At 37.9% G+C, this 25,946-nt stretch overlaps 1 protein-coding gene across 2 annotated transcripts in view; it reads right to left on the bottom strand.

Moving 5' to 3' along the window:
- Positions 1 to 25,602, bottom strand: part of LOC121380078 (testis-expressed protein 47-like) — a 32,264-nt gene extending 6,662 nt beyond the window's left edge. For both annotated transcript variants that reach the window (XM_041508829.1, XM_041508830.1), the window contains exons 1-3: positions 25,479 to 25,602; positions 6,366 to 6,438; positions 3,332 to 3,435 (exon numbers count right to left, since the gene is read on the bottom strand). In XM_041508829.1, the coding sequence (XP_041364763.1) occupies positions 3,332 to 3,435; positions 6,366 to 6,438; positions 25,479 to 25,574 (273 nt within the window). In that variant the 5' untranslated portion in view covers positions 25,575 to 25,602. The remainder of the gene's footprint in view (positions 1 to 3,331; positions 3,436 to 6,365; positions 6,439 to 25,478) is intronic.
- Between the last annotated feature and the right edge of the window lie 344 nt (positions 25,603 to 25,946).

The following is a 25,946-nucleotide window of genomic DNA, read 5'->3' as shown; positions in this document are numbered from 1 at the left end:
TATTTAGTAGCCAACACTATTATTATTATTATTATTATTTTTTATTTTTTTATTGTCCCAGAAGAATACGTAGTGTTAGGGTTGGGGCCCTAAATTACTACTACAATACATAGCATATATATATATATATATATATTAGTAGTAACATATACAGGTAATTACATAGACATATCTAGTATGAAGAAATATTCTTTAAACTCCTCTAGGGCACTGACCTAAATTAAAAAGAAAGATAGAGAAAAAAGAAAAGAAAAAAGAAATTAGAAACTAGTTACTTCGTGCATAATTGCGCATATATGACAGTATATTCATAGAGATACCCACATACATAAATGCATACACATATATATTATACATGTACATATATTCACAGATGTACCCACATCTACCAGAAATATATACGGAAGAGATGAAATTAAAAGTATTATATTTGTTCTAAAATGTAGTCTGAATTTTGTTTTCAAACAAGCTGTTTCCATGTCTAGATTATCTTTAAGTCTCAATAAAATAGTGTTTGCCACGTTGCCCATTCATTATTAAAAACATCGTATTTACAAGTTTTTAAAAGAATATATCTTTCAATTTCAAATTTATTTTGCATTATGCCATGCACAACGTTAATACTTAAACATTTCTTTTGTATTTTCATACTGTATATATATTTTATATTAATTATTAACCAGTTTATAAAATCGCTTTTATTATTATTTATCAAACCAAACATTATAATAATTTTATTAAAATGAATTATAGTTCCTGTTACTGCTTCCCATAAAGTGTGTACCTTATCGCAATCGAAAAATAAATGTTGTATTGTTTCAGGAAAATTATTACAGAAGTTACATATATCAGAATCAGTGTAGTTAATCTTGTATAGAAAAGTATTAGTAGCTAATATGTTTTGCAGTAATCTATACTGAAACCATCGAAGGCTAGAATCTTTCACACATCGAAATGGTAAAGCATAATATTTTCCCAGTCAGTTTGTTCAAATAAAAAGCCTTCATTACTATATTTTATCTGTCCTTTTGGCTTTACATACTGAAAGTTTAAAATGTCATACATATCTCTGCACCCTTTTTTACTTTTTAATAATAGTTGCAGTTTTAAAGGGTATATAGGATTTTTCACTGTGTTAAAATGATCGTCTTTTAACTGATCTAATTTATATATAAATGATTTGACAGCATTTATTAATGATGCATAGTTGATAAAATTTGTAGTTATACAGGGTATGGTATTTTTCAACAAACTGGTCATATATTAAAAAAATTCCATTTTCGTCTAATAAATCGTTTATAAAAATAATGCTTTTACCAATATAGGTTTTATACAAAAATGGTTTATGATCTATTAATATTTTACTGTTAAGCCATATATTTGTTCCAAGTATGTCTTCTACATTATTCGGATTTTGTTTTTGTTGTATTTCTGCCCAATTTTCCAGAGTATCTTTCCAAAACATATTTTTCATGTGCAATGTTTTACGAACAATAAAATTATCCCCATATAAGATTAGATCCTTTGTGGATATACCTGTAACTGATTTAAATAGGGTTATCCATTTTGAGTTTTCTTGAAACAATCTTCGAACCCATACACATTTTAAAGCTATAAGAAAGTTATCTATATTTATCATTTTTATACCACCATTTTTGTAGTCTTGTGTTTTTAATGTTCATTTTATCTTTTCTGGTTTATTGTCCCAAATAAATTTAAAAAATAATGTATTCAGATGTTTTATTACTTTTTCGTTTGGGTTTGGTAATACCATTAAAAGGTGTGTTAACTTCGGTTTTATTAAGGCTTTTAGAACCGTGACTCGCCTTAAAACAGTTAATTTTCTCACTGACCATATTTTTATTAACTTTTGCATTTCCAATATTTTAGGGTCATAGTTGAGTTCACCGATATGTTCTAACATGACTGGGAATTTAATTCCAAGTAGTTTAAATTCAGTTGCCCCCCAGTCTAGTTTCCATCTAGTATGGTGAAAAACATCTTTAGAAAACGTTTTACTGCCTATCCAGATAGCGCTTGGTTTTGAATAATTTATTTTTAAGCCTGAAGTATGAGCATAATTATCTAGAACTCTTAGCGTACTATGAAGGGACTGGTGATCCATCAAGAATGAAACTGGTATCATCTGCATATTGGGATATTAAATATTCTTCTCCATCTATAGTTATACCTTTAATTGATGTACAATTTCTAACAAGAATTGCTAGAATTTCAGCGCATATAATAAACATATATGGCGACAATGGGTCCCCTTGTCTGCATCCCCTTTCTAAATGAAATGGTTCAGACAAAAACCCATTTTGCATTACCCGAGATAAAGAATTGTTATATAAAGTTTTGATCCAATCTTTAATAGAAGTTTTAAAGTTAAATATGTCTAGTGCTTTATTTATAAAAGACCATGATACTGAGTCGAATGCTTTTTCAAAGTCTACTAGTAACAGCAACACAGGTATGTTATGTGTTTCAGTGCAATACATAATGTCGTATATTAGTCTTATATTTTCCCCAATATATCTTCCTTTAATGAAGCCAGTTTGGTCTTTGTTTATAATTTTATCTAGTACTTGCTTTATTCTGTTAGCTATACACCCAGATGCCATTTTATAAGTACAGTTTAACAAAGTTAAAGGTCTCCAGTTTTTAAGAATTTCTTAGGTTTATTTTCTTTAGGGATGCAAGTAATTATGCCTAATTTTTGGACATGAGACATTTCTTTGACAGAATAGCTATAATTAATTGATCTAACTATAAAATATCCAATGTCAATCAAATTGTTTTTGAAGAACTGCAGAAAAACCATCTGACCCAGGACTTTTGTCATTTTTCATTTCCTTTAAAAAAGTTAATACTTCAGAATATTTTATATCTCCTTCTAATTCTTCTACTTCTTTATCACTTAATTTGTTAAATTTATAATTACCAATTTTTTTCATTAAATTGTCATTATTTTGCCCAACAGGTGCAGAATAAAGCTTTTGGTAAAATTATTTGGTTTCTTTTAATATTTTTTGTTGGTCAACGATTACCTCTCCATTATCTAATCTTATAGTTGATATTAATTTACTAAAGTAATTTCTAGATTCTAAGTTACAAAAGAACTTTGATGGTTTTTCTCCTTCTATCCATTTTGCCCTTGATCTGATATAGCTACCCTTCAATTTTTCGCCAACACTATTATTTTGTACATTCGTAAAATTAGTTAATTAAAAAATTAACAATTAATACGTTTCTCTCTATAAGTCTGTAGAGACGTGATGCTTGCAGATTTAAGTGCTATAAAATGGATGTACTGTTAGTTCATACATACCTCAACTGCATGGACAATGTATTTCAGGTATGTAAGCATCAGTCCTGTGATCTGTTCACTCTGAAAATCCTCCTGCAACTTCTTGATGTGTTTTTCATAATAATCTGATAAAGCAATAAATTAAACGATACATTTAATTACACAATGAGGTGAGATGACCTCGGAGTTCTTGTTTTACCTGTCTGTCGGTGTTTACGTTGTGAATTACAAACCTATTATCAGCTGTCGGTCAGATAGGTTTTTCTTGGTAAAATTAAAACTGTCGATCTGGATTTGCCAGGTAAAATTACCAATTGTCAGTCAGGATTCGGTTACTCTGGTTTTTAGAATTTCAAACAGAATTCACTATAGGTTGCTGATCAGAATGAATCGTATTAAACGCTAACGAATGGATCATAAAAGAAGATTGTACTTAACATCGAATCTCGGTCACTAAATTACAGTGTATGTTTAGTAGGACCCATTTAATTCCAACGATGAAATCCCGCAAGATGTTAATGCATTAAAATTGTTAGTAAGAAGTTTTAGCTCCTTAAGAAATATTATAAACTTAAAGGGATGAGGATTGCCTGTTGGGTTTTGGACTGTTGTGCAAAAATTCAACTACATGTATATTTTATGTAGGCCTACATTATTGCTTAATATCAACAATATAATAATACATGTGTATTTAATATTAGAAAGTTAAACTGTCTTGACAAATTTATAGACAATATCTAGTTAATGACGTCGGATATCTGCTTTATCTCATTTCTGTGAGGCTCTGCCTGAAAAGGATAAATCAGATTTCCGATGTCATTAACTGGTTATTATCTTTATCCTGCATACCATAAGAATTATGGGGAAAGCTATTATTTCTCTTATTTCAGCCACATTGTACGATGACCTAGCGATTTTGTAATGTAACTATGCGTGTCAAATATGACTGCTTTATTCGTGATCATATTCTGTCAATAGAAACGGTGGTTGCAGGGGAAAAAAGGTAACATGTCCACTTAAAAAATTACCACATACATACTTTCTAGAATTTGGATTACGCTCAAACCAAATAATCCATTGTAGGATCCGTTTAGACTGCAGTGGTCTAAATGGCTATCGATTCACAAGACATATTTATGATAATCCTTATAATAGTTTGGTCATCCTTATGAAAATACAGTCCACTTTCTGTTCTGTTGTCCTTTGCATGCTCATAGGGGTGGGACGTAGCTCAGTGCGCGATCGGTTTGGGATCGATCCCTATCAGTGCGCCCAGTTGGGCTATTTCTCGCTCCGGCCAGTGCACCACTACTGGTACATCAAAGGTATGTGCATTCCTTGAGTTTCTATGGAATGGTGCATGTAAAAGATCCCTTGCAATTAATGGAAAAAATGTGGCGTGTTTTCTCTCTAAGACTATATGTCAACAGTGGCGTAGGAAGGTGCCAGAAAGGGGGGTGATTCACACACACACACACATGTATGTATGTGTGTATATACGGTATATATATGTGTGTGTGTGTGTGTATATACGGTATATATATGTGTGTGTGTGTGTGTGTGTGTGTGTGTGTGTGTGTGTGTTTGTTTGTGTGTGTATGTGTGTATATATATGTGTGTGTGTGTATATATATATATAAACCATCGCTGCTGCTACTGGATCAAGAAAAGTGAGGGGGCACATACCCCTCTTGCCCCCCCCCCCCCCCCCCCCCCCCCCCCCCGCTTCCTACGCCAGTGGTCACAATTACCAAATGTTTGACATCCAATAGCCGATGATTAATAAAACAATGTGCTCTAGTGCCGTAGTGTCATTAAAACAAAACAAACTTTAACTTTTTCAACTGCTCATATTCCCCCAACTGTTCTTTTACTATAGCGGTTTTGATATTTAAACAGTGCTATTTGGAAACAAGGATTATACATCAAAATTGAATCTAAAGATGGTACAAACTGATCCGCCATGAAAACAGAAGACATAATTATTCGAGGTTAACGTGACTGCATATATACACAATACATGTATGTGTACTGCCAACCTTGATCATTGACAATGTTCCTCCTAACCTTTCACGGCATCTTGAAATACATATAGGTATTTTCTGAAGTGCGATGTACGTTTGTTCCTATTTGCTCTGTCCTTTGTAATTGGACGGAATAAAAGAATTTTGTACGTTTGTTTCCGACAATTTGAATGCTTGAATAGTGTAAATGTTCTAACGACGGTCATTGTAGGGAGGTCTGACTGTATCGGACATACAGTACCTACCAGCCTGTAGACCGATGGCCTGCCACGACGCCACCGAGGCCGGTATGTTGTAACGACGGTCACTGTAGGGAGGTCTGACTGTATCGGACATACAGTACCTTCATGTTCACTTTATTTGTCCATGATTATATATAAAACAACCACACCCACCATTGTATACCCACGACACTTGTAATTAACCCAAGTGAAATCACGATTGGTATATTAAAGGCCGTGGTATGTGCTATCCTGTCTGTGGGATGGTGCATATAAAATATCTCTTGCTACTAATGGAAAAATGTAGCGGGTTCCTCTCTATAACTGTGTCAAAATGACCATGATGATTAATTAATGTGCTCTAGTGGTGTCCTGAAACAAAACAAACTTTAACTTTAACAGACAAGATCTAGAACGCATGCAAAACAGAGATATTTCTTTAGTAATTTAAAGGGACAGGTCCTAGATTTTAAACACTACAGCATAATTTTCACTATTAGAGTTATTTATGATCACTGAAATCAAACATTACTTATATTTTATTGTTTAGATGATCCATTCCCGTAGAACCGATGTGTTTCTGGTCATCCTGTTCTTTCTAATATCACAAAATGCATTTTTCATATTTTTAAAAACGCACGTGCGTCTGAGATCTAACGGTTATTGATTCGAGTTCTAGTCCATGTGTTAAGGCTATTTTTCGGTTTTAACGTCACAGACTCTTGTGTGTTACAGGTTTGTAGATTAACTAAACTTAGTGTCCATTTTTAAGAGTTGAAATTAGGGTTTGCGCCTTTAATACATACTTACCGGCAACTTCGGCTCTGTCAAAATTGTCATCACGAAGCCTGGCAATGTAAACAAGTCGGTGAAGTTGATTTCTCTTTTTAAAAAAAGAAGAAAAAAAAGAAGCAATTAGACATGCCTCAAAATTCGTGACGGCATTTAGAAATGCCGCTGCAATAGGCTGTTGCGTAACTGACCTGCAACAGCATTTATCATTATCAGCTATTTATTTTGTTAATAATTATCTGTACTAAATTGCTGTCGAACAATGATCTGAATGTCATGGTTTCATTAGGTGTGCGTGCAAAGCAAAACAAAGCAAAGCAAAGCAAAATAAGCACTCACAGTAAGTTCAATTTACAAAAACTAAACACCCAATCAGCACCTCACAGCTGAGCTGCTTTTTTTGTAAGAGAAGCTACGTATGTGACAGCAGCGTCTTCTATTTCCTTATAGACTAAAAACATGTTCAAGACTGCTTTGTTTATGGTTTATGCAGGACAGACTACAAAAGAGGTCGGTCTAAAATATGTTATATATAAATACATCTCACACTCTTGTTTCACTCTGTTATAACTGTATCCAAGTGAGTTACAGGTCTGAGAGTCCATACATATACTGACACCGCAAAACAGATATTTTTCAATATTTTGTTGTGATTAATGAAAAATATATTTTGTGACGGAACATGCTCTTAATTTTGTTTTCGCCTGTGGCGATATTAATTGTTTTAGAGGGCCGTGTGCAGTTCCAATATGCACTTAAGCCCAGGTGGCCAGTAGTTACGTAATACCTCCGCGAGTGCGGTTTTTACAACCGTTATTTTGGCGACTAGGCGTCATTGAGTCTGGCCATCTAAGAGAAAATATACCGCTTGGTCTCTGTGGAAATAGCACTTGTAGGAATTCGGTGCCGCGATGAATCCCCAGGCGATATTCGGATTTTTTTTATAAATAGCTAGGGTTTTAGAGATATCAGGGAGAAACATATTGGAAGGCGTCCAGGGGGAACGTTGTCCGTTTGGACTTGGTAATTATATATTTTCTGCTCTGTGTATAACCTTGATGTGATTGATGTGACTTTAAATATTTTAATACTGTATTATACCAATATTATTTAGACGGTGCTGCCGGTCATCTGACGCAGTAATCTGTAGGCTCACTGTCCTAAATAATTATTAAGGCTTAGCCAGTCATCCTTGAGGACCTAGGTAAACTGTAGGTTATTGTCTTTATTGTGATAGGTACCAGTATTAAGTCTGTATTACAAGGTTATTGAATGAGTAGTTAGGGTTAATTAAAAATTAACCAGTTAGGAATAGAGTTGTAATTCCTTTATTAATTAAGTTCCCCTGGAAGCGTTTCTCAATTATTACACGTTACTGAATGAGTAGTAAGGGTTAATTAAAAATTAACCAGTTAGGAATAGAGTTGTAATTCCTTTATTAATTAAGTTCCCCTGGAAGCGTTTCTCAATTATCACACGTTACTGAACGAGTAGTAAGGGTTAATTAAAAATTAACCAGTTAAGAACAGAGTTGTAATTCCTTTATTAATTAAGTTCTGCTGGAAGCGGTTCTCAATTATCACACTTGCAGGTGTTGTGTCACGGTGAAGTGATTGGCATATTGTGTAAACTAGACACCTAGAGATTAACTAATTAAGTGATCAGATCTGGGTTGTTATTATTTGTTGTTGTTAATTAACTACTGCGGCAGTACATTTGTCAGCGTAGGTTAATACAGATTCCAAAGTGTATTGTGTTTTTGTTGTGTTTTCTAGTGAACTAAACGTGCTATAATAATATATACTTTATATAAGATTTTATCTCTGATCATACCTAGACGAGCCAGCGGGTATAACTGCCTGTTACAGAGAGATCTAATAGATATACAGTTAGGAGAGATATTTGGATAATCGTGTTTCATTCAGTTACGGGTATTATAGGATCCCCGTGACAGGAGTGAAAATTGGGGCGCTCGTCCCGGATCTGAAACGGGACATGCATATTTAAAAAAAAGTATTGTTTGTAAATGGGGGCTTTATAAATTATTTTTACAAATAACTAGAAGTAGCAACGTTGTTCACTAGAAAATTAATTAATAATAAGTGCGTCATATCTAAACATGGATAAGAATTTGCTGGATAGGCTTACGCTCAGTGTAGTGGAGATTAAGCGAGCACGTAAGGTTGAAATCGCGGGTGAGCGAGAAATTGATTTAACATCAGCTAAAACCTTAGGAGATATAAGGACAATTATTATCCAGGAAGTTTTTGGTTATAGTCCTGTTATGGAAGACAGTGAGATTGTTCCAGAGATAGAGATAAATGAGTTAAGTGTGGAACAACAATTAGCTTTTAAAAAACTTGAGTACGAAAGAGAAGAACGTGCATTAGATAGAGAGAGAGAGATAGAGAAGATAGAGATAGGGATAGAGAATTCCAGTTAGCAAAATTAAAAGTGGAACATGAGTTAAAGTTGAATACTGAAGAAGTTAGACGGGAAGCCGGAAATGGGTTTAACATGTCGGAGGCTTATAGATCAGTGCCTGTATTTGACGAACAGGAGGTAGATATGTTCTTCCAACTTTTTGAACGGGCCGCTAAGCAGCTAAATTGGCCGCAGTCTAAGTGGACATTGTTAGCCGTGTCTAAGTTTAAGGGGAAGGCTAGTGTAGCTTATAATTCAATGAGTGATGAGCGAGCAAGTCAGTACGACCTAGTTAAGGCGGCAGTGTTGAGGGCGTATGAATTACGACCTGAGGATTATCGATTACGGTATAGCGAGTTGAGAAAAACGCAGGGTCAGTCTTATAGTGAGTTTGTGGCTAAGAAGGCAGGGATGTTTGATAAATGGGTGGTGTCTCATCAGGCAGAGTCATATACCGAGTTACGGGAGTTGTTGATCTTACAGGACATTAAAAATGGATTACCAGTTAGCTTACGTATTCATTTAGAGGATCGTGATGTCAAAAAGATAGAGGAGGCAGGCATAGTGGCAGATGACTACGTGTTAATACACAAAGCTCAGGCAGTACAGGGTAGCTCTATACAACAGGGTGATAAGACAAATTTCAGCCAGGTTTTTCCCGGGAAGGTAACTATCGGGGAGAGTCATCTAGTTGGTCAGCTAGTCAGGCAAGGAATGCACCTGGTGGGCAAAGTAAGGATAAGCCTGCATTATCAGCCAATGCACGAACTTTTCGTCCACATTGCAGTTACTGTAAAAAGGATAACAATCTTGTCGGGGACTGTTTTAAAAGGAAACGCGATAATGCGCAAGTGGTCGGTTTAGTGAGGTCAGCTCCGTTAGCGAGAGAGGTAATGGTTAGTTCCATGGCAGAGAAAGTAAACCCGTATGTGTCCACTGGTATGGTTTGTGATGTGAAACAAGAATTGTGTACTAAGGCAATATCAATCTATCGAGATACCGGCTGTAGTCAGTCGCTGATAACGTCAGAGTGTTTAGCTGGTATAGAGAATTCAGATACAGGACGTAGTCTGGCCTTAACCTCGGTTACTGGAGAAAAAATGGTTGTCCGGTTACATAACGTTTTTTTCTTGTTCGAAGTTTGTGACGGGACCAGTCATTATGGGTGTTATAAAGGACTTGCCTGTTGAAAACATAGGAGTTTTGTTGAGTAATGATTTGACTAGTCGGTGTTGTCAGCCGAAATGTGACCAATTGTTAATTAAAGACAGCCCTTTACTAGTAGGAGAGCGTGAGGTTGATGAGATTAGATATCCCGCGTGTGTAATGACTAGGGCTATGGCCAGTAGGGTAACACGATACCCAGAGGATATTTGTGATTTGTCTGATACGTGTGTGAGCCATGAAATTGGAGTGGATGAGGTTATCAGTAAATTGGTGGATAAGTCAACTGACGAACTAAATGTGGTGGAACCTGTTGACCTCCCGCAGAGGGTAAATGAACCAGTTGTGTTTGATAGAGGGGCCTTACCTTGTAATAGACAAGAGTTAGTTCTAGAGCAGGGGGCTGATCCAAATTTGTTGGCAGCTCGCACTACCTTGTTAACTGTGGACAAGGGAGTATTAATGAATAAGAGAGTTAGAGATAGAATGGATAGGAAGCAACTGAGCCATGCTCAGAGCAAAATAAAATCAGTGTTTGATAGGAAGGCTAGGAGTCGGGAATTTAAACCAGGGGATAAGGTGCTGCTGTACCTTCCCATTAAACGGGGTTTATTACAGAGCAGGTATTTCGGGCCCTATGTTGTGCACAAACGGGTTAATGAGACAGGATATGTGATAAACACTCCTGATAGGGTTAGGAAAAGTAGGTATTGTCACATCAATTTGCTAAAAGGTTATTTTGACAGACTGCCGATAGTTCCAGTGATACCGGTCCAAATTGAGAGTCACTCAATTTCCTGTGATGACGTCAAGACTGCAGAGATCAAATTAACCAACAGCCTGATTATAGCAGACTTGAGCCCCCAGCGAGCAAAGTTGACTACGTTGAAACAAGACAATGTTTCCATTTGTCAGAACCTTCCAACGATTACTAAAACACCGTAAGCCAGGATGTGCGCTTGGAACCCAACGCTACAGCGATTCGACAGCATGCCTATCGGAGAAAACCTGGAAAACGTGCGCCACTGAAAAAGAAGGAAACGAAGTCCCAGTGGTCAGATGAATGCGAGAAGTCATTCAAGCGTCTCAAGCAGATGCGCTCCTCGTCTCCCGTGATGGCAGCACCAGACTACCGAGTGCCTTTCAAGCTAGCTGTGGATGCCAGTGACGTGGGAGCTGGAGCTGTGCTGTTCCAGGAAGACGAAACTGGACTGGACCATCCTGTAAGTTTCTTCTCCAAAAAGTTTGACAAACACCAGGTGAACTATTCCACTAAAGAGAAGGAAGCTTTGGCCATGGTACAAGCTCTGAAGCATTTTCAGATCTCCGTGAAATCGGCAGTGCATCAAGTGGTGGTCTTTACTGATCATAATCCGCTTACTTTCATTCACAGAATGAAAGCCACCAACTTCAGGAATTCCCAATTACCATTGAACATATCAAGGACACATCCAATGTAATCGCTGATGCCCTGTCCCGAAGTTGAACGTTATGATAATGTGTTGACATTCTTGATTTCTGTTTTATTTTTGTATACCAGGGACTCAGAGACTCAGTGTGATTACTGGTAGTCACCTTATTATTACATGTGTTATAAATGCCCGGATGCGTCAGTTAACGCACGTTTTGTTTTAATGTAGTACATTTCCCTATTCCTAGAGTAGAGGAAATATCCTTTTTGAGGTGCGGGGGTGTGGCGGAACATGCTCTTAATTTTGTTTTCGCCTGTGGCGATATTAATTGTTTTAGAGGGCCGTGTGCAGTTCCAATATGCACTTAAGCCGAGGTGGCCAGTAGTTACGTAATACCACCGCGAGTGCGGTTTTTACAACCGTGATTTTGGCGACTAGGCGTCATTGAGTCTGGCCATCTAAGAGAAAATATACCGCTTGTTCTCTGTGGAAATAGCACTTGTAGGGATTCGGTGTCGCGATGTACCCCAGGCGATATTCTGTTTTTTTATGATAAATAGCTAGGGTTTTAGAGATATCAGTGAGAAACATATTGGAAGGCGTCCAGGGGGAACGTTGTCCGTTTGGACTTGGTAATTATATATTTTCTGCTCTGTGTATAACCTTGATGTGATTGATGTGACTTTAAATATTTTAATACTGTATTATACCAATATTATTTAGACGGTGCTGCCGGTCATCTGACGCAGTAATCTGTAGGCTCACGGTCCTAAATAATTATTAAGGCTTAGCCAGTCATCCTAGAGGACCTATGTAAACTGTAGGTTATTGTCTTTATTGTGATAGGTACCAGTATTAAGTCTGTATTACAAGGTTATTGAATGAGTAGTTAGGGTTAATTAAAAATTAACAAGTTAGGAATAGAGTTGTAATTCCTTTATTAATTAAGTTCCCCTGGAAGCGTTTCTCAATTATCACACGTTACTGAACGAGTAGTAAGGGTTAATTAAAAATTAACCAGTTAGGAATAGAGTTGTAATTCCTTTATTAATTAAGTTCTCCTGGAAGCGTTTCTCAATTATCACACGTGTGGGTGTTGTGTCACGGTGAAGTGATTAGCATATTGTGTAAACTAGACACCTAGAGATTAACTAATTAAGTGATCAGTTTTGGGTTGTTATTATTTGTTGTTGTTAATTAACTACTGCGGCAGTACATTTGTCAGCGTAGGTTAATACAGATTCCAAAGTGTATTGTGTTTTTGTTGTGTTTTCTAGTGAACTAAACGTGCTATAATAATATATACTTTATATAAGATCTTATCTCTGATCATACCTAGACGAGCCAGCGGGGATAACTGCCTGTTACAGAGAGATCTAATAGATATACAGTTAGGAGAGATATTTGGATAATCGTGTTTCATTCAGTTACGGGTATTATAGGATCCCCGTGACATATTTATTGGACTTAAAATAACAATTTATGAGAGGAAGCCATTGATTGGTACTTTTGTCTGGGTTTTAATCCTGGTTTTGTTCTCGTTACACATACAATAGCAGAAACACACAACATGGTGTGAAATGCGTTCACTACATGCTCAACCTTACTGCATGCACGTGGGCATGGTTCAAGTCCATCCATCAACTATTGAATGACTTGTTGAACGTCATCAACAGACCGGGAGTGTCCGTGCTCGACCTCGACCTGGTCAACGTCTCGTTACGACCCCACGCCAAGATCGGCAGATTCGACACCACCTCCGTGACCGGATCAGAACTGAGACGATGACAGCAAGCAACACGATAGGACGTCATGGAAGGCATATCCATCCGATGACGGTCATCCGTCGACTCAGAACGGCCTAACTCAGATGCAGACGCCCGTACAACGGTAACGTCATGACACCGCGACATCGTGCTGCGAGACTACAGTTTGCTCTCCAGAATGGTAATCATCCACCAGCCTTTTACCGCAGTATTGTTTTCTCAGACGAGTCACGTTTCTCTGTCTCCTTTGCCGATGGAAGAGCACGTGTGTACAGGAGACTCCATAAACGGTACGCTGACGGATGTGTCAGGGAACGTGATCGGTTTGGCGGCGGTTGTCTGGTGGTATGGGAGGCAATCAACTGTGATTTCAGGAGTGATCTCATCATTGTCCACGATGCCCTTACAGCCCAGCGTTATGTTGACGTTATTCTAAGAATAGTTCTCCAGCCACTTTTGCTCCGTCACCGAAGACCAGGAGGTCCCCTTCTGTTTCAACAAGACAATGCCCGTCCACATACTGCAAGAATTACCCAGCCATTCCTGCAACAAGCCGGTATCACCGTTATGAACTGGCCCGTCGTTTCACCGGATTTGAACTCAATTGAACACATGTGGGATGAGTTAGGACGTCGTGTACGTCACCGCTAGCTTGCACAGGCGCTGCAGGATGAGTGGAGGAACATTCCTGTGGCTTATTTGAGATGTTTGTGCCAATCCTTTCCCCGTCGTCTTCACGCATGCTCACGGGCCAATGGTGGACACACCAGATACTGACCTTGATATGGGGGGGGGGGGGGGGGGGGTTGAACTTTTGGATTACGAATGCAACTCGATTACTGATGATAACTGGCCATGTTTCCATGTGAATGTATCTCATGAATACCAGTCATTAATGTCATATTACATTATCCATCAATTCATTAATAGTTTGTCGTTATTTGCAATCAAAAGTTGTTTTTTGCGTTTTCATTGTGAGTCAGTATCCACACACACACACACACACACACACACACACACACACACATGTAAAAATATATAAAAACTATCGCTGTGGCTACAAAGTGGGGAGGGGGCATGTGCCCCCTTGCCCCCAGCTTCCTACACCAGTGATGAAAGCATATCTCATACTATATAATAACACATATTTTCGCCTACGTGTAAAATACTCGAATCCCATTGGTTATTTACACTAAAACAATAAATGTTTTTTTATACCCCGCCTGTAATTCGCTTATACAGGCGTAATAAGGTGTCACAAAGTGTGTGTGTGTGTGGGAGGGGGGGGGGGGGGGGGGGGGGGGGGGGGGGGCACACACCGTATATGTAATCATGTATAAATATATAAAAACCATCGCTGCTGCTACAAAATATGTACCCCCCCCCCTCCCCCGCCCGCGTCCTGCGCCAATGCTATACCCCACGTGCAATGTTCAACATTTTACTGTCACCCCAAGTAATACTGGAGCAATAAATATATAATTTTTAAAAAGATAGTCATATCCATTCAAGAATCTATAAAATAAAGTATTTTATCAATAAAATATATTATTTAAACTATAAAATACGTCTATTTTCAAACAACTGCACCATCGAAAATGTCAATGTCAACTAGCCCAAATGATCAGTTGATTACGAGTTTGTTTCAACATCGTTGTTGATGTTTATTTTGACTTTTATTTACTACGTTAATTTCTGATAGTTGGTGGACATATTGACAACAATTAAAGTTAACAACTATTCTTGTTTCTGGTTCCTTAAATGGTGTAGGCCCTATTGTTTGGAAAGTATTAGCACAGGGCTTTGGCTGCCAAAATTATGCACATTTCCTCACCCCTTTCTACATTTTTATGGTTAAAATTGAGATATCACATCCAAGATCTATTGGGTTGATCAAAGGAAGAACAATCAATACTGCCCATTCCTTTATTCCTTGCAACCGTTAAGCAGTTAATAAAACAATGAATGATATATATATATATATATATATATATATATATATATATATATACATCACATAGCGGTGCTGGTGGAAGTAGTACTGCCCCCCAAGTTCAGCCAGCAAAAGTTTCGCTAACCGTCGCGAACTATTTGATTGGTTCCCGACGTGACCATTTGGTTTAACGTGAAGCGCATTAGGCAATCTAGCAGACGTTTTTCTGCTCGGTCTGGCTAAACTCAACCATGGTGTTTCTGGCCTTCTAAAACAAACTGATTAGCCAGCTTTTGCACGGTGCTAGATAAATCTGTCTGAATTTAAGGCAAGAAGATTTCTGAATAGGCCTACGATGTTTGACATCATAACTCTTTCTTCTTCTTCTTCTTCTTCTTCTTCCCCTGCGCGTGCTGTAACCTCACCGTGGTGCAGGGATGTAACATTCTCTTTGAGAATGGCCAATTTCTTCGAGATACAATTGAAATTTTGAGTAAAAGTCAGTATCTATCTGTGATATTTGTATTTTCGCACAGTTCTTTACACCGTGTTTTTATTTAAATCTTGAATTTTTATATTTATGTTAATCATCACTTTCTTCTTCTTCTTTTGTTTTAAATAACTATTCGCCAAGTTGCCATTTCATGTTGAATCATTGTTTTAAAAATATTTAAACAAATTAATATTTTTAGCTTTAATTTTTTGGTTAAGTTATGGACAAATCGTAAAGACTAAAATATACTGGTTTTTGCTGTTGTTTTTAACACCACTAGAGCACATTGATTATTAATCGTTAGCTATTGGATGTCAAACATTTGGTAATTTTGACATACAGTCTTAGAGGGAAAACCAGCTACATTTTTCCACATATAGCATGGGATGTTTTATATGCACTATCCCACAGACAGGATAGCACATACCACGGCCTTTGATAAACCAGTTGTGGTGCACTGGCTGGAACGAGAACTAGCTCAATGGGCCACCAACGGCGATCGATCGTAGACTGACTGCGCATCAGACGAGCGCTTTACCACTGGGCTACGTCCCGCCCGAAAAAGGATATGGAGACAGACCTAAGTGATAGTTGGACTTCCTCAGTGACAACATATATTAGTCAGGTCAAGAAAGAAATGTTTTATTTAACGACGCACTCAACACATTTTATTTACGGTTATATGGCGTCAGACATATGGTTAAGGACCATACAGATTTTTAGAGGAAACCCACTGTCGCCACTTCATGGGCTACTCTTTCCGATTATCAGCAAGGGATCTTTTATTTGCGCTTCCCACAGGCAGGATAGCATAAACCATGGCCTTTGTTGAACCAGTTATGGATCACTGGTCGGTGCAAGTCGTTTACACCTACCCATTGAACCTTGCGGAGCACTCACTCACGGTTTGGAGTCGGTATCTGGATTAAAAATCCCATGCCTCGACCTGGATCCGAACCCAGAACCTACCAGCCTGTTGACCGATGGCCTGACCACGACGCCACCGAGGCCGGTATATTAGTCAGGGAGCAAGTGTTATAAAATAAGCTCCCGTGGGAATTTGGTTATGAAAGCAAATCACCTGGTCAGATATCTTAGGTATATTGTATATTACCAAAAACACTTTGATGGAACTCGGAGAAATTGTTTAGATGGCAGCTATGGTCGCCATTTTGAATATTTAATTAGGTGACAGTAATATTCCATCAAAGTGTCAATATTAATCAAATAAACAATGTAAAATATGTAATCATATGTTTTTCAGATCGGGGAATCCATTTCTGGCATGTTTCTAGAGCTACCATGAACCAGTTTAGACATTTTTGTTAACCCCCCACCCCAACCCCAGCTCAAAAAAAGTTTTATAATACGAGTTATTGCGAGGATTTGGTAATGTGTGACATTGCCAGTGGTGTATTTTATAAAAATAATTGCATTATTGTTGACATTGGTATTTGAAGTTAATGCACCTTTAATAGAATCGAAGAACGTTGTTTACATTTTTGTATGCATTTATTTTAATGACAAGTGGACACAAAAAGAAGGCCTGTGGACATTCATCCTGACACGGAAAGTAAGCTAACGCTATCTCAGTCAAATCCTTATAAAACAGATCTCTGTTTCTTCTGTGATGGGGAAAAAGTACAATACACTGCACAGAGTTGCAACAGAAAATGTTGGTAACTCCCTTAGAAAAGCAATAGAAAAAAGTAACAATCAAAAACTGCTGGTAAAACTCAGTACAGCCCTTGACCTGAATGACGCTCATGCCATAGCTGTACGATACCATAAGAACTGTTAGGCAGCAAGTGTGACCAATGTATTGCGCAGGAATTTGGATGACAATCACACAGATGGTATTCCAGTGGATGAAGTTGCTACGAGAATTAAAATTCTTAGTATGGTCGAAGAAGAACTACAAAATGGAAAATATCCAAATATTACAGAATTGCAAAAATGATACACAGCAATGTAAAGGATCCAATATATGACCGTAAGGCACTTAAGCAATTATTACTGATGGAGATTCCTGATATTGAATTTCACAAGCCCAAACGGAGTAATAAATCTGATAGACTCTCAGTCAAAAAAACTAGAGATGAAGCAGTGCGCAACTGGATATGGACTCCAGTATGAAGGTACTGTTTGATGCAGCTATGCTCTGACAAAAAGCTATAAACAAATGTGAATTGTGGAAGTTTGATGGATCCCTCGAGTATGCTACTGATAAGTCATCTGAAATGCATAAACACATTCTGGGACTTGCACAGAAAAAGAAGTTTGTTTTATTTAACGACGCCACTAAAGCACACTGATTTTTTTATCTCATCATCGGCTATTGAACGTCAAACATATGGTCATCCTGACACTGTTTTTCAGAGGAAACCCGCTGTCGCCACATAGGGTACTCTTTTACGACAGGCAGCAAGGGATCTTTTATTTGCGCTTCCCACAGGCAGGATAGCACAAATCATGCCTTCTGTTGAACCAGTTATGGATCACTGGTCGGTGCATGTGGCTTGCACCTACCCACTGAGCCTTGCGGAGCACTCACTCAGTGTTTGGATTCGAATATCTACCAGCCTGTAGACCGATGACCTAACCACGACGCCACCGAGGCCGGTGGGACTTGTACAGATAACAATGACAATGTATATGTCAGACCGTCAAAGTATCAACAAATCATCTGTTTTAGTTAAACACTATCGTGAAATGCCACAACAGTTGGCAGTTGGCTTGTCCATTCGTCAGGCAATAAGGAGTAAGAACGTGGTCAACCTATTACATGTCTTTGGAATGTCAGTTGATTACAACAGACTCCTACGTTTGGAAACACAATTAACTGAAACTGTTCTCAAACAAATAGCAGTTGAAGACAATGTGACTGTGCCTCCAAATGTTGTCCATGGTCGCTATATTTTCTTTGCAATTGATAATGTTGATTTTCAAGAGGATATCTGTGATGGAAAGAGAACCCATGTAACAGCAATGGCGATATATCAACGAACTGAATTAGGAGACAAGCAACGCACCTTAAAAATAGATGGGGCTGCTCGGAATCGTTCCATTTCTGCACTACCTAACAGTGTAAGTCAATTAATGGACTGCCCCAAACCAGCATCTCATCACCAGAGTCAAGTGTATACATCATACAGTTAAGTGGCAGCAAGCGAGAGGATAGTCTTTCAGATTTTGTCTGGCTATTAGGTAGATATCTTGTGAGAAATATGTTACACGGAGAACGCCAAATGGTTGTGGAACATGAACAAACATATATCAGTGACATTTCATTAGCACCCACCACAATTAGTATTCCTCCATGGGCTGGCTACCAGTCACTGATGAACAAGCCCCCAAAGTATATCACAAGTGTTGGAACGCCACCATTGGTAGCAGCCCAGGCCCATGAATGGTCAACTTTACTAACAGTTCTATTGCAAGCCCAAGGGATAAACTGTAAAATTGTGGGATCAGACGGAAACACTGTTATATCTCTCGATATGGGACTTTATAAGCTTGCTAAGCAACTTCAAATCGCGCGAAAAGATCTCAATCATTTGATACTTCGTCCAGGTGAACTTCATATTGTCATGGCGCAGCTTCTCACAATTGGATCCTACATGGAACAAAAATGAGCATGTGGCTTTATATGTCATTGGAGCCGATCATACTTTGGAGCATGTTAACAGATCCATGGAAGTTTCTGGTGGATTAGTTGGAATAACCCTAAATGAAGCTGCTAGACTGAAGTTTTTCCTCGTATCACAAGAACTTGCACAACTTACAAGTGGTTGGACAATCTTCACCACAATGCACAAAGCATCATGCCTTCTCATCGGCTGTACTTGAACGACAGGAACACAATATTAAAACTCTGACTGCAACAATAAGATTCTTCACTAATCCATTTCAGGAAGAAACTAGTGTTCTATTCCATCTAGTCACCAAACATGTCATGCCAGAGGACATAAAGAATGACCTGTGTAGTCATGGTGAAATAGGAAGCAAGTTGCATGCGATTTTTGTGGAAGTCAAGATCAAATCTGACAAAATAAATCTGTGGTCACCTATGAAAAAACCCTCAGAAACTGAAATTATGGAAAAACATGGCAAAGAAAGTGAAACTAACAGTTGGTAACAAAGTTAATGAGTTGAAAGACGACAGACCAGTGTTTGCTCACTTGATGTTTGCTTGCAAGTTCAGACCAGAAATAGATTTGAAAGAAGCTATTGGGAAGTATGAATTCTCAGTAGTTCCCCGGTCATTATTTGCAGCAGATGGGACTCCCGTGCATTGCTCTATGAAGAGCATGTTGATGATTATTCTCGAGAACTTGCCTGCTAAAGAAACACATGAAGACGGTATAGACGACTCTAGTTCTGATGATTACCTCATGCATTCTGAAAAGTACTCAGAGCCATAGAGGGTAGCACTGGTGTCTAGATGCTATGGCAGAAGTTCAGTCACTGGGAAAACATGAGCATATCAAAAACTGCTCTGATTTAGCAGATTTGTTTAGAGATCAGATTCAAAACACATATGATGCATATGAGGCGATTCGTCTGATATTTGACAGATACGTCGTATCTATCCAACTGGGATACTATCAATTTTTTTTAATCTCGAACACTGTACGATGTGCCACATTCATGAAAGAAAGCAACTCGAGCGAAGCGACAGGGTGGAGAGGCTGCAATACGTTATCATATTACAGACTCGACAAATACCTCCAAGATTAATATGAAGAAACTACTATAACAATTGCAAAAGGAATAAACATGTAAACATTGTTGAAAAATGGGTCTGTCAGCTTTATCATCCAACGACAAACATCACATGCGTACACGATTTAAGATGGTGATTATTCAAGAAGCAACAAGCAGTCAGAGAAGCTTCCACCTATTCAGTCTGCACTACATGAAGCCTTACTACGAACACACTATCAGCTACTAATATGTAACAATAACAAGGTGGCATGTCCCAGTCTACCATCACCATTAGGATATGGTTGGCGGATGAAGAACAGCGAATGGGTTTCTGTCATGAGCTCACAACCACCTGCTCTCGAAGCAGTGATTCATCTAGTTAAATGTGGCTGTGAGAAGAGCAGATAGGTCATTCCACGCCAAAACAACCAAATTCCAGAAATCTTCCCGGGTGACCATCTCCGATTTTGATGAAATTTCACCCATTTGTGCATCTATATAAATGATGGATGCATGCAAACTTTTAAGTCCAAATACTAAGTAGTTTTGAAATTATGACTGGTCAAATGCAGGGCTCGTTGACCCATTTTTTGCACTCGCGACTGTGTCGAGTGATTTCGGATTATTTTTGAATGCTAGTAACGTTTTTAATTATAAAGATATCAAGTTGCAATTTGCTGTATTAGCTAATTCACACCTGGAGAATCTATAATTGTACTCATTTTGTACATATCTTTCATACCTGGAGACCCCTAAAGTTTAGTTTTTCATCATTCGGAAATGATATTTTTTATAATTTGGAGGACTATTACTCCCTGATTATTTATCACAGATGCAAACTGTTATTTGATTTGAAGTATATACCAACAGATGTTTCTTTATGAGAAAGCTTATCTGAATCAAATGAAATATTAATGTGTAGTTAGGGTCCAGAGTTGAGAAGAAAAAATAAATTGTGAATAATATACCTGCATACCAGGGGCGGTTTGACCACGTGGGCAATTACCCAGCATCATGTGCTTTTAACATGAGTAACTCATGTGCAAATGCTATATATGTACCACGTACCCCCGTACAAGAGCTCGTGAAATTGTCAAGTGATTTCGGAGGATTTTTGGATGCTAGTAACGTTTTCAATTATAAAGATATCAAGTTGCTATTTGCTGTATTAGCTAATTCATACCTGGAAAATCTATAATTGTACTCATTTTGTACATATCTCTCATAGTTTCGGACCTGGAGACCCCTAAAGTTTACTTTTTTTATCATTCGAAAATGATATTTTAACTATTACTTCCTGATTATTTATCACAGATACAAACTATTATTTGATTTGAAACATATACCTATAGATGTTTCTTTATGAGAAAGTTTATCTGAATCAAATGAAATATTAATGTGTAGTTAGGTTCCAAAGTTGAGAAGAAAAAATAAATTACAAGTGAAAAATATACCTGCATACCAGGGGTGGTTTGACCACGTGGACAATAACACAGCTTTTAACATGAGTAACTCATGATTTGCTATATATGTACCAAGTTTTGACTGTGTGGGTCAACTCCTTGACAGTTAAATAAACTTACATTTAAAAACACCGTACAAGAGCTCATGAACAAAGTAAACATTTGCATTAGTGCATAAAAACTGCACTTATTCATTTTAAATCAAAATGTATTCAGAAAGATCTGAAAGATACTAGTATTATCCCCTAGCGATGAGTCGTTGAGATGATTATAGTCTTATGTACACACATACTTGTTTGTATACATGTATGTAACGCACAACACAACCACTCTTCCAATATCATTTCTCATCTAATTTTCATATTTCACCTATAGGAACTTTTAATATGACTGAGTAACTAATATGAATTTACTATATGCATATATGCACTTCAAAGCATTGTAGCTGCTGTAGTATCGGTCTCAGCTGCACAGAGTTGTGTGTCTGTTTAGATGATGGCGATGGATGCGCAAAGGTAACAAAAACAGAAGAACTGGGAGAAAATGAGGAACTTGAGGATGATGACGATGATGATGACTGCGTGTTTTAACTGTCACACTTATCAGATTGTACATATTCTCTATACTTATCAGACTTACAAATTAACACCATAAACGGCAAGAATGTTTTATTATTATACTGGAACTGACAACTAATATTAGTGACAATATAGCTAAATAAGACCAAAATAGCTCAAATATCAAATATTTTGGAAAATACATTACATAAACAATTGCAACTATAACAACTGAATTTCCTGACCCGAAAAACTCCTTAATCCATGTGCTACTCAAAACAAATGATAAATGTTTAGTGAAAATATGACTTTATATATGTTGCTCATTATATATTCAAAATGGCGACTCTGGGGGTGACCTGAACAAGTTGTCAAAGTGCCATCAAAGATTTTCCTGTTATTTAGATGATTATTCAAAGTTTAGACCAGGTCGTTTGCTTTCATCACTAAATTCCCATGGGAATACACTTACTCCCTGACTTGTGGATATGACATATAGACAGGAAATAGGAATCCTCTTGAGCATCATCAGTGCTCCATTATACCCCGATTTGTTTCTCTATGCATATGAATCAGAATTTCTAACTAATTTGGTTAAATGAAAACAAGATTGAGAATGGGTATGCAGTAGAATTAAATATTATATTCCACTGCATGTGTTAGTGATAGTGATAGTGATATGTTAGTGATTTTGGGGGGTGCTAACCCCCCACCCACACAAACACACCGAAGGAGCCCTTCTCACATATCAGTAAGATACTTCATATAACTCTGAAAGTATTTGTCAAGTTCGTGGTCTCAAAAAAAGAGAAGAATGTAAAGTTGATGGGTTGGAGATCGTAACAACTCGGCTTCCTGTGACACTTCTGGTATACTCCTTGCTCACGATATCGCGGGTTCCACGATATCGCGGCATTTACATTTTTGCGGTTTAGCACGCGCAACGCCCCTTGGTGGCACGTTTATTGTTAGAAATGTGATGACAGACAACACATTGTTTTGCCCGTTAACAAATTTGAAGAAATGGCAAAATGTTGGGTAAGTATTCATAGTTTTACTGTTTGGTCATAAAATAACAGAGAGTGTGATTTTACTGACACCCCCATGCTTATAAATAGCCCCAGTACCTAACATACACGCATACAATTCTTCTCTGACAGCTATCAGACTCGTCTGGTTGTTGACAATCAAAACGAGGCTATACACTGTCACAGTGTTACTATATTTAGAACGCGCGACCTCTAGAAAAGTATGGAAACATTTAAGGGCCATGCCTATATTTATTGTCAATTTAAACAAAACACACAACTTTTAATATGTTCTATTCTTGGTTTCACTCGATAAATATTGATTATATAACTGTTGAATCTTACTAATGTGATGAACAATTTTTAAAAATGCCCACACTTTCTTGCAGAAGAATAATTATTATTACTGACTTTTCCATTGGAAAATGTAAATATGTTACTACAATTGAAAAACGAAGCGTTTTAAGTTGACTTTTTTTCGTTCTTGTGTTGAAGTTTGTTTACTAGACATTACTTCAAATGTGTTTACAAAAAGAGCCATTTTTGACCCGTGCGGTCCACCGTATTGTAACGTTTGCGATTTACCGCGATATTGTGGTAACCTCCCTTGAACGGAAGCCAGTCCTATGGTGTACTTCCATCAACTGTTTTAATGTTAGAACTGCATTTATTTGTCAACACAATGGTATGGACATGATGCAGATATAGCAAAATTGCAACCCAAGTATATTTACCTTCATAATATATATTATATGTTAGTGCATTTCTTTATTTCTTCCAAATAGTTAGGTATCGCGATATCGCGGTATCCCAGTATATCGATGAGAACAGCTGGGGTACGTTCAATCAACTGCTTGTATCTAACGTTCGCTAAACTGAGTTTTTTACGCTACAAAGTAAACCGAATGACTATTTCGGGAACCAGTCAAAAATTGCAGGCAAAGAAAGAAAGAAATGTTTTATTTAACGACGCACTCAACACATTTTATTTACGGTTATATGGCGTCAAACATATGGTTAAGGACCATACAGATTATAAGAGGAAACCCGCTGTTGCCACTACATGGGCTAATCTTTCCGATTAGCAGCAAGGGATCTTTTATTTGCGCTTCCCACAGGCAGGATAGCACAAACCATGGTTATGGATCACTGGTCGGTGCAAGTGGTTTACACCTACCCATTGAGCCTTGTGGAGCACTCACTCAGGGTTTAGAGTCGGTATCTGGACTAAAAATCCCATGCCTCGACTGGGATCCGAATCCAGTACCTACCAGCCTGTAGACCGATGGCCAAACCACGACGCCACAGAGGCCGGTAAAATTGCAGGCTAACGTTAGTAACAAACTGTTGGTTAAACTTGGGGCTGGTTATCGCGTCAGCTGTTCAGAAATTGCTCCAAAAGCAACTTTTTCCAGGAAACGGACAGATGTTGGTCGCTATGTGAATCGGAATGAAGTAAATCTGGACATGTGAAAAATGTGTCACAATAAGTAACAAGAAACCCTGAAAACGTCATTTCGAATGTTTTTCAGTTTTAAAAACCGTTCAGTACGGGAGATGCCGAAGTGGTAATTCGGATTACTGTGTAGCGTAAAAACATACCGTGCATACGCACCCCGCACACACACCCCACACCAAATTACCAAAGGTCCAATTTGTTTTTCTATTAAATTTAAATAACATTATACGTACACGTAAAGTTTTTTGTTGTTGTTTTTAACAGACTCTTAGCACAGGCCCAGAGCACATCAGTCATATTTTACTTCTCAGGCGCGTGCGCGGGGAGGGGGGGGGGGGTTTGGGGGTCGACCCCCCCCCCCCCCCCCCTCAAGGCGTAAACAAATTTCATATCCCGATTTTTAATGTAATTTCTTTCCAAAAAAATGTGGTCAGAAAGCAGCTCGGCTAGCCAGCAGAAAACACCTCAGAATAGCCCTAGAAGGGGTCAATTTTTTCTCGACTCCCCCCCCCCCCCCCCCGCGCAAAAGTTCCTGCGCACGCCCCTGCTTCTACATCATTGCGCTTTACAGTCTAACAAAAATGGAGTCGTAGCCATTGTTGGTCCCATCACGAGGAATTTGCACCCCTCCCCCATTAAAAATCCTGGGACCGGGTATTGGTCTGAACTGGGATTATTGTGGATTTTACGCCGTTAATTACAATCGGTGCTTTAGTGTACTTTACCTTGTTTAACGTTCTGTTTCTGTCTCCAGTTACCTCGAACAGAGATTGTCGATTAAAGTCAAAAAATAAATCTTTTATTGCCTCTTCGGACGCCATCTGGGAAAAAAGCAGACTACAGATGAGATATGACGTCATTCATAGTAAACGTCATTTAAAATGACGTCATGTGGATTTCATCGTGGCACATTGGGCCTGTTCGGGCACTTGTTCTACCAAATCATCAGCCCAAAGAAGATGAGATAAACTTTCTTTATAAAGAACTACCGGGTCACATACTTCATTTGGAAAAGTTAAGTCATTGATTAATAAGTTAAACAATAATAATAAATTTAATAAAATTATCAATAATAATAAAACAATTTTGAGTGTAACGAGATTTATGATAGTATTACAGGCAATTTATTATTATTATTTTTTTTTTTTTTTACCAAATTTAACTAATTGTGAAAGATAATAAACTGAGAACAA

This window comes from Gigantopelta aegis, chromosome 8 (assembly GCF_016097555.1).
Source record: "Gigantopelta aegis isolate Gae_Host chromosome 8, Gae_host_genome, whole genome shotgun sequence".
NCBI lineage: Eukaryota > Metazoa > Mollusca > Gastropoda > Neomphalida > Peltospiridae > Gigantopelta > Gigantopelta aegis.
This window is presented reverse-complemented; position numbering and strand designations above follow the sequence as displayed.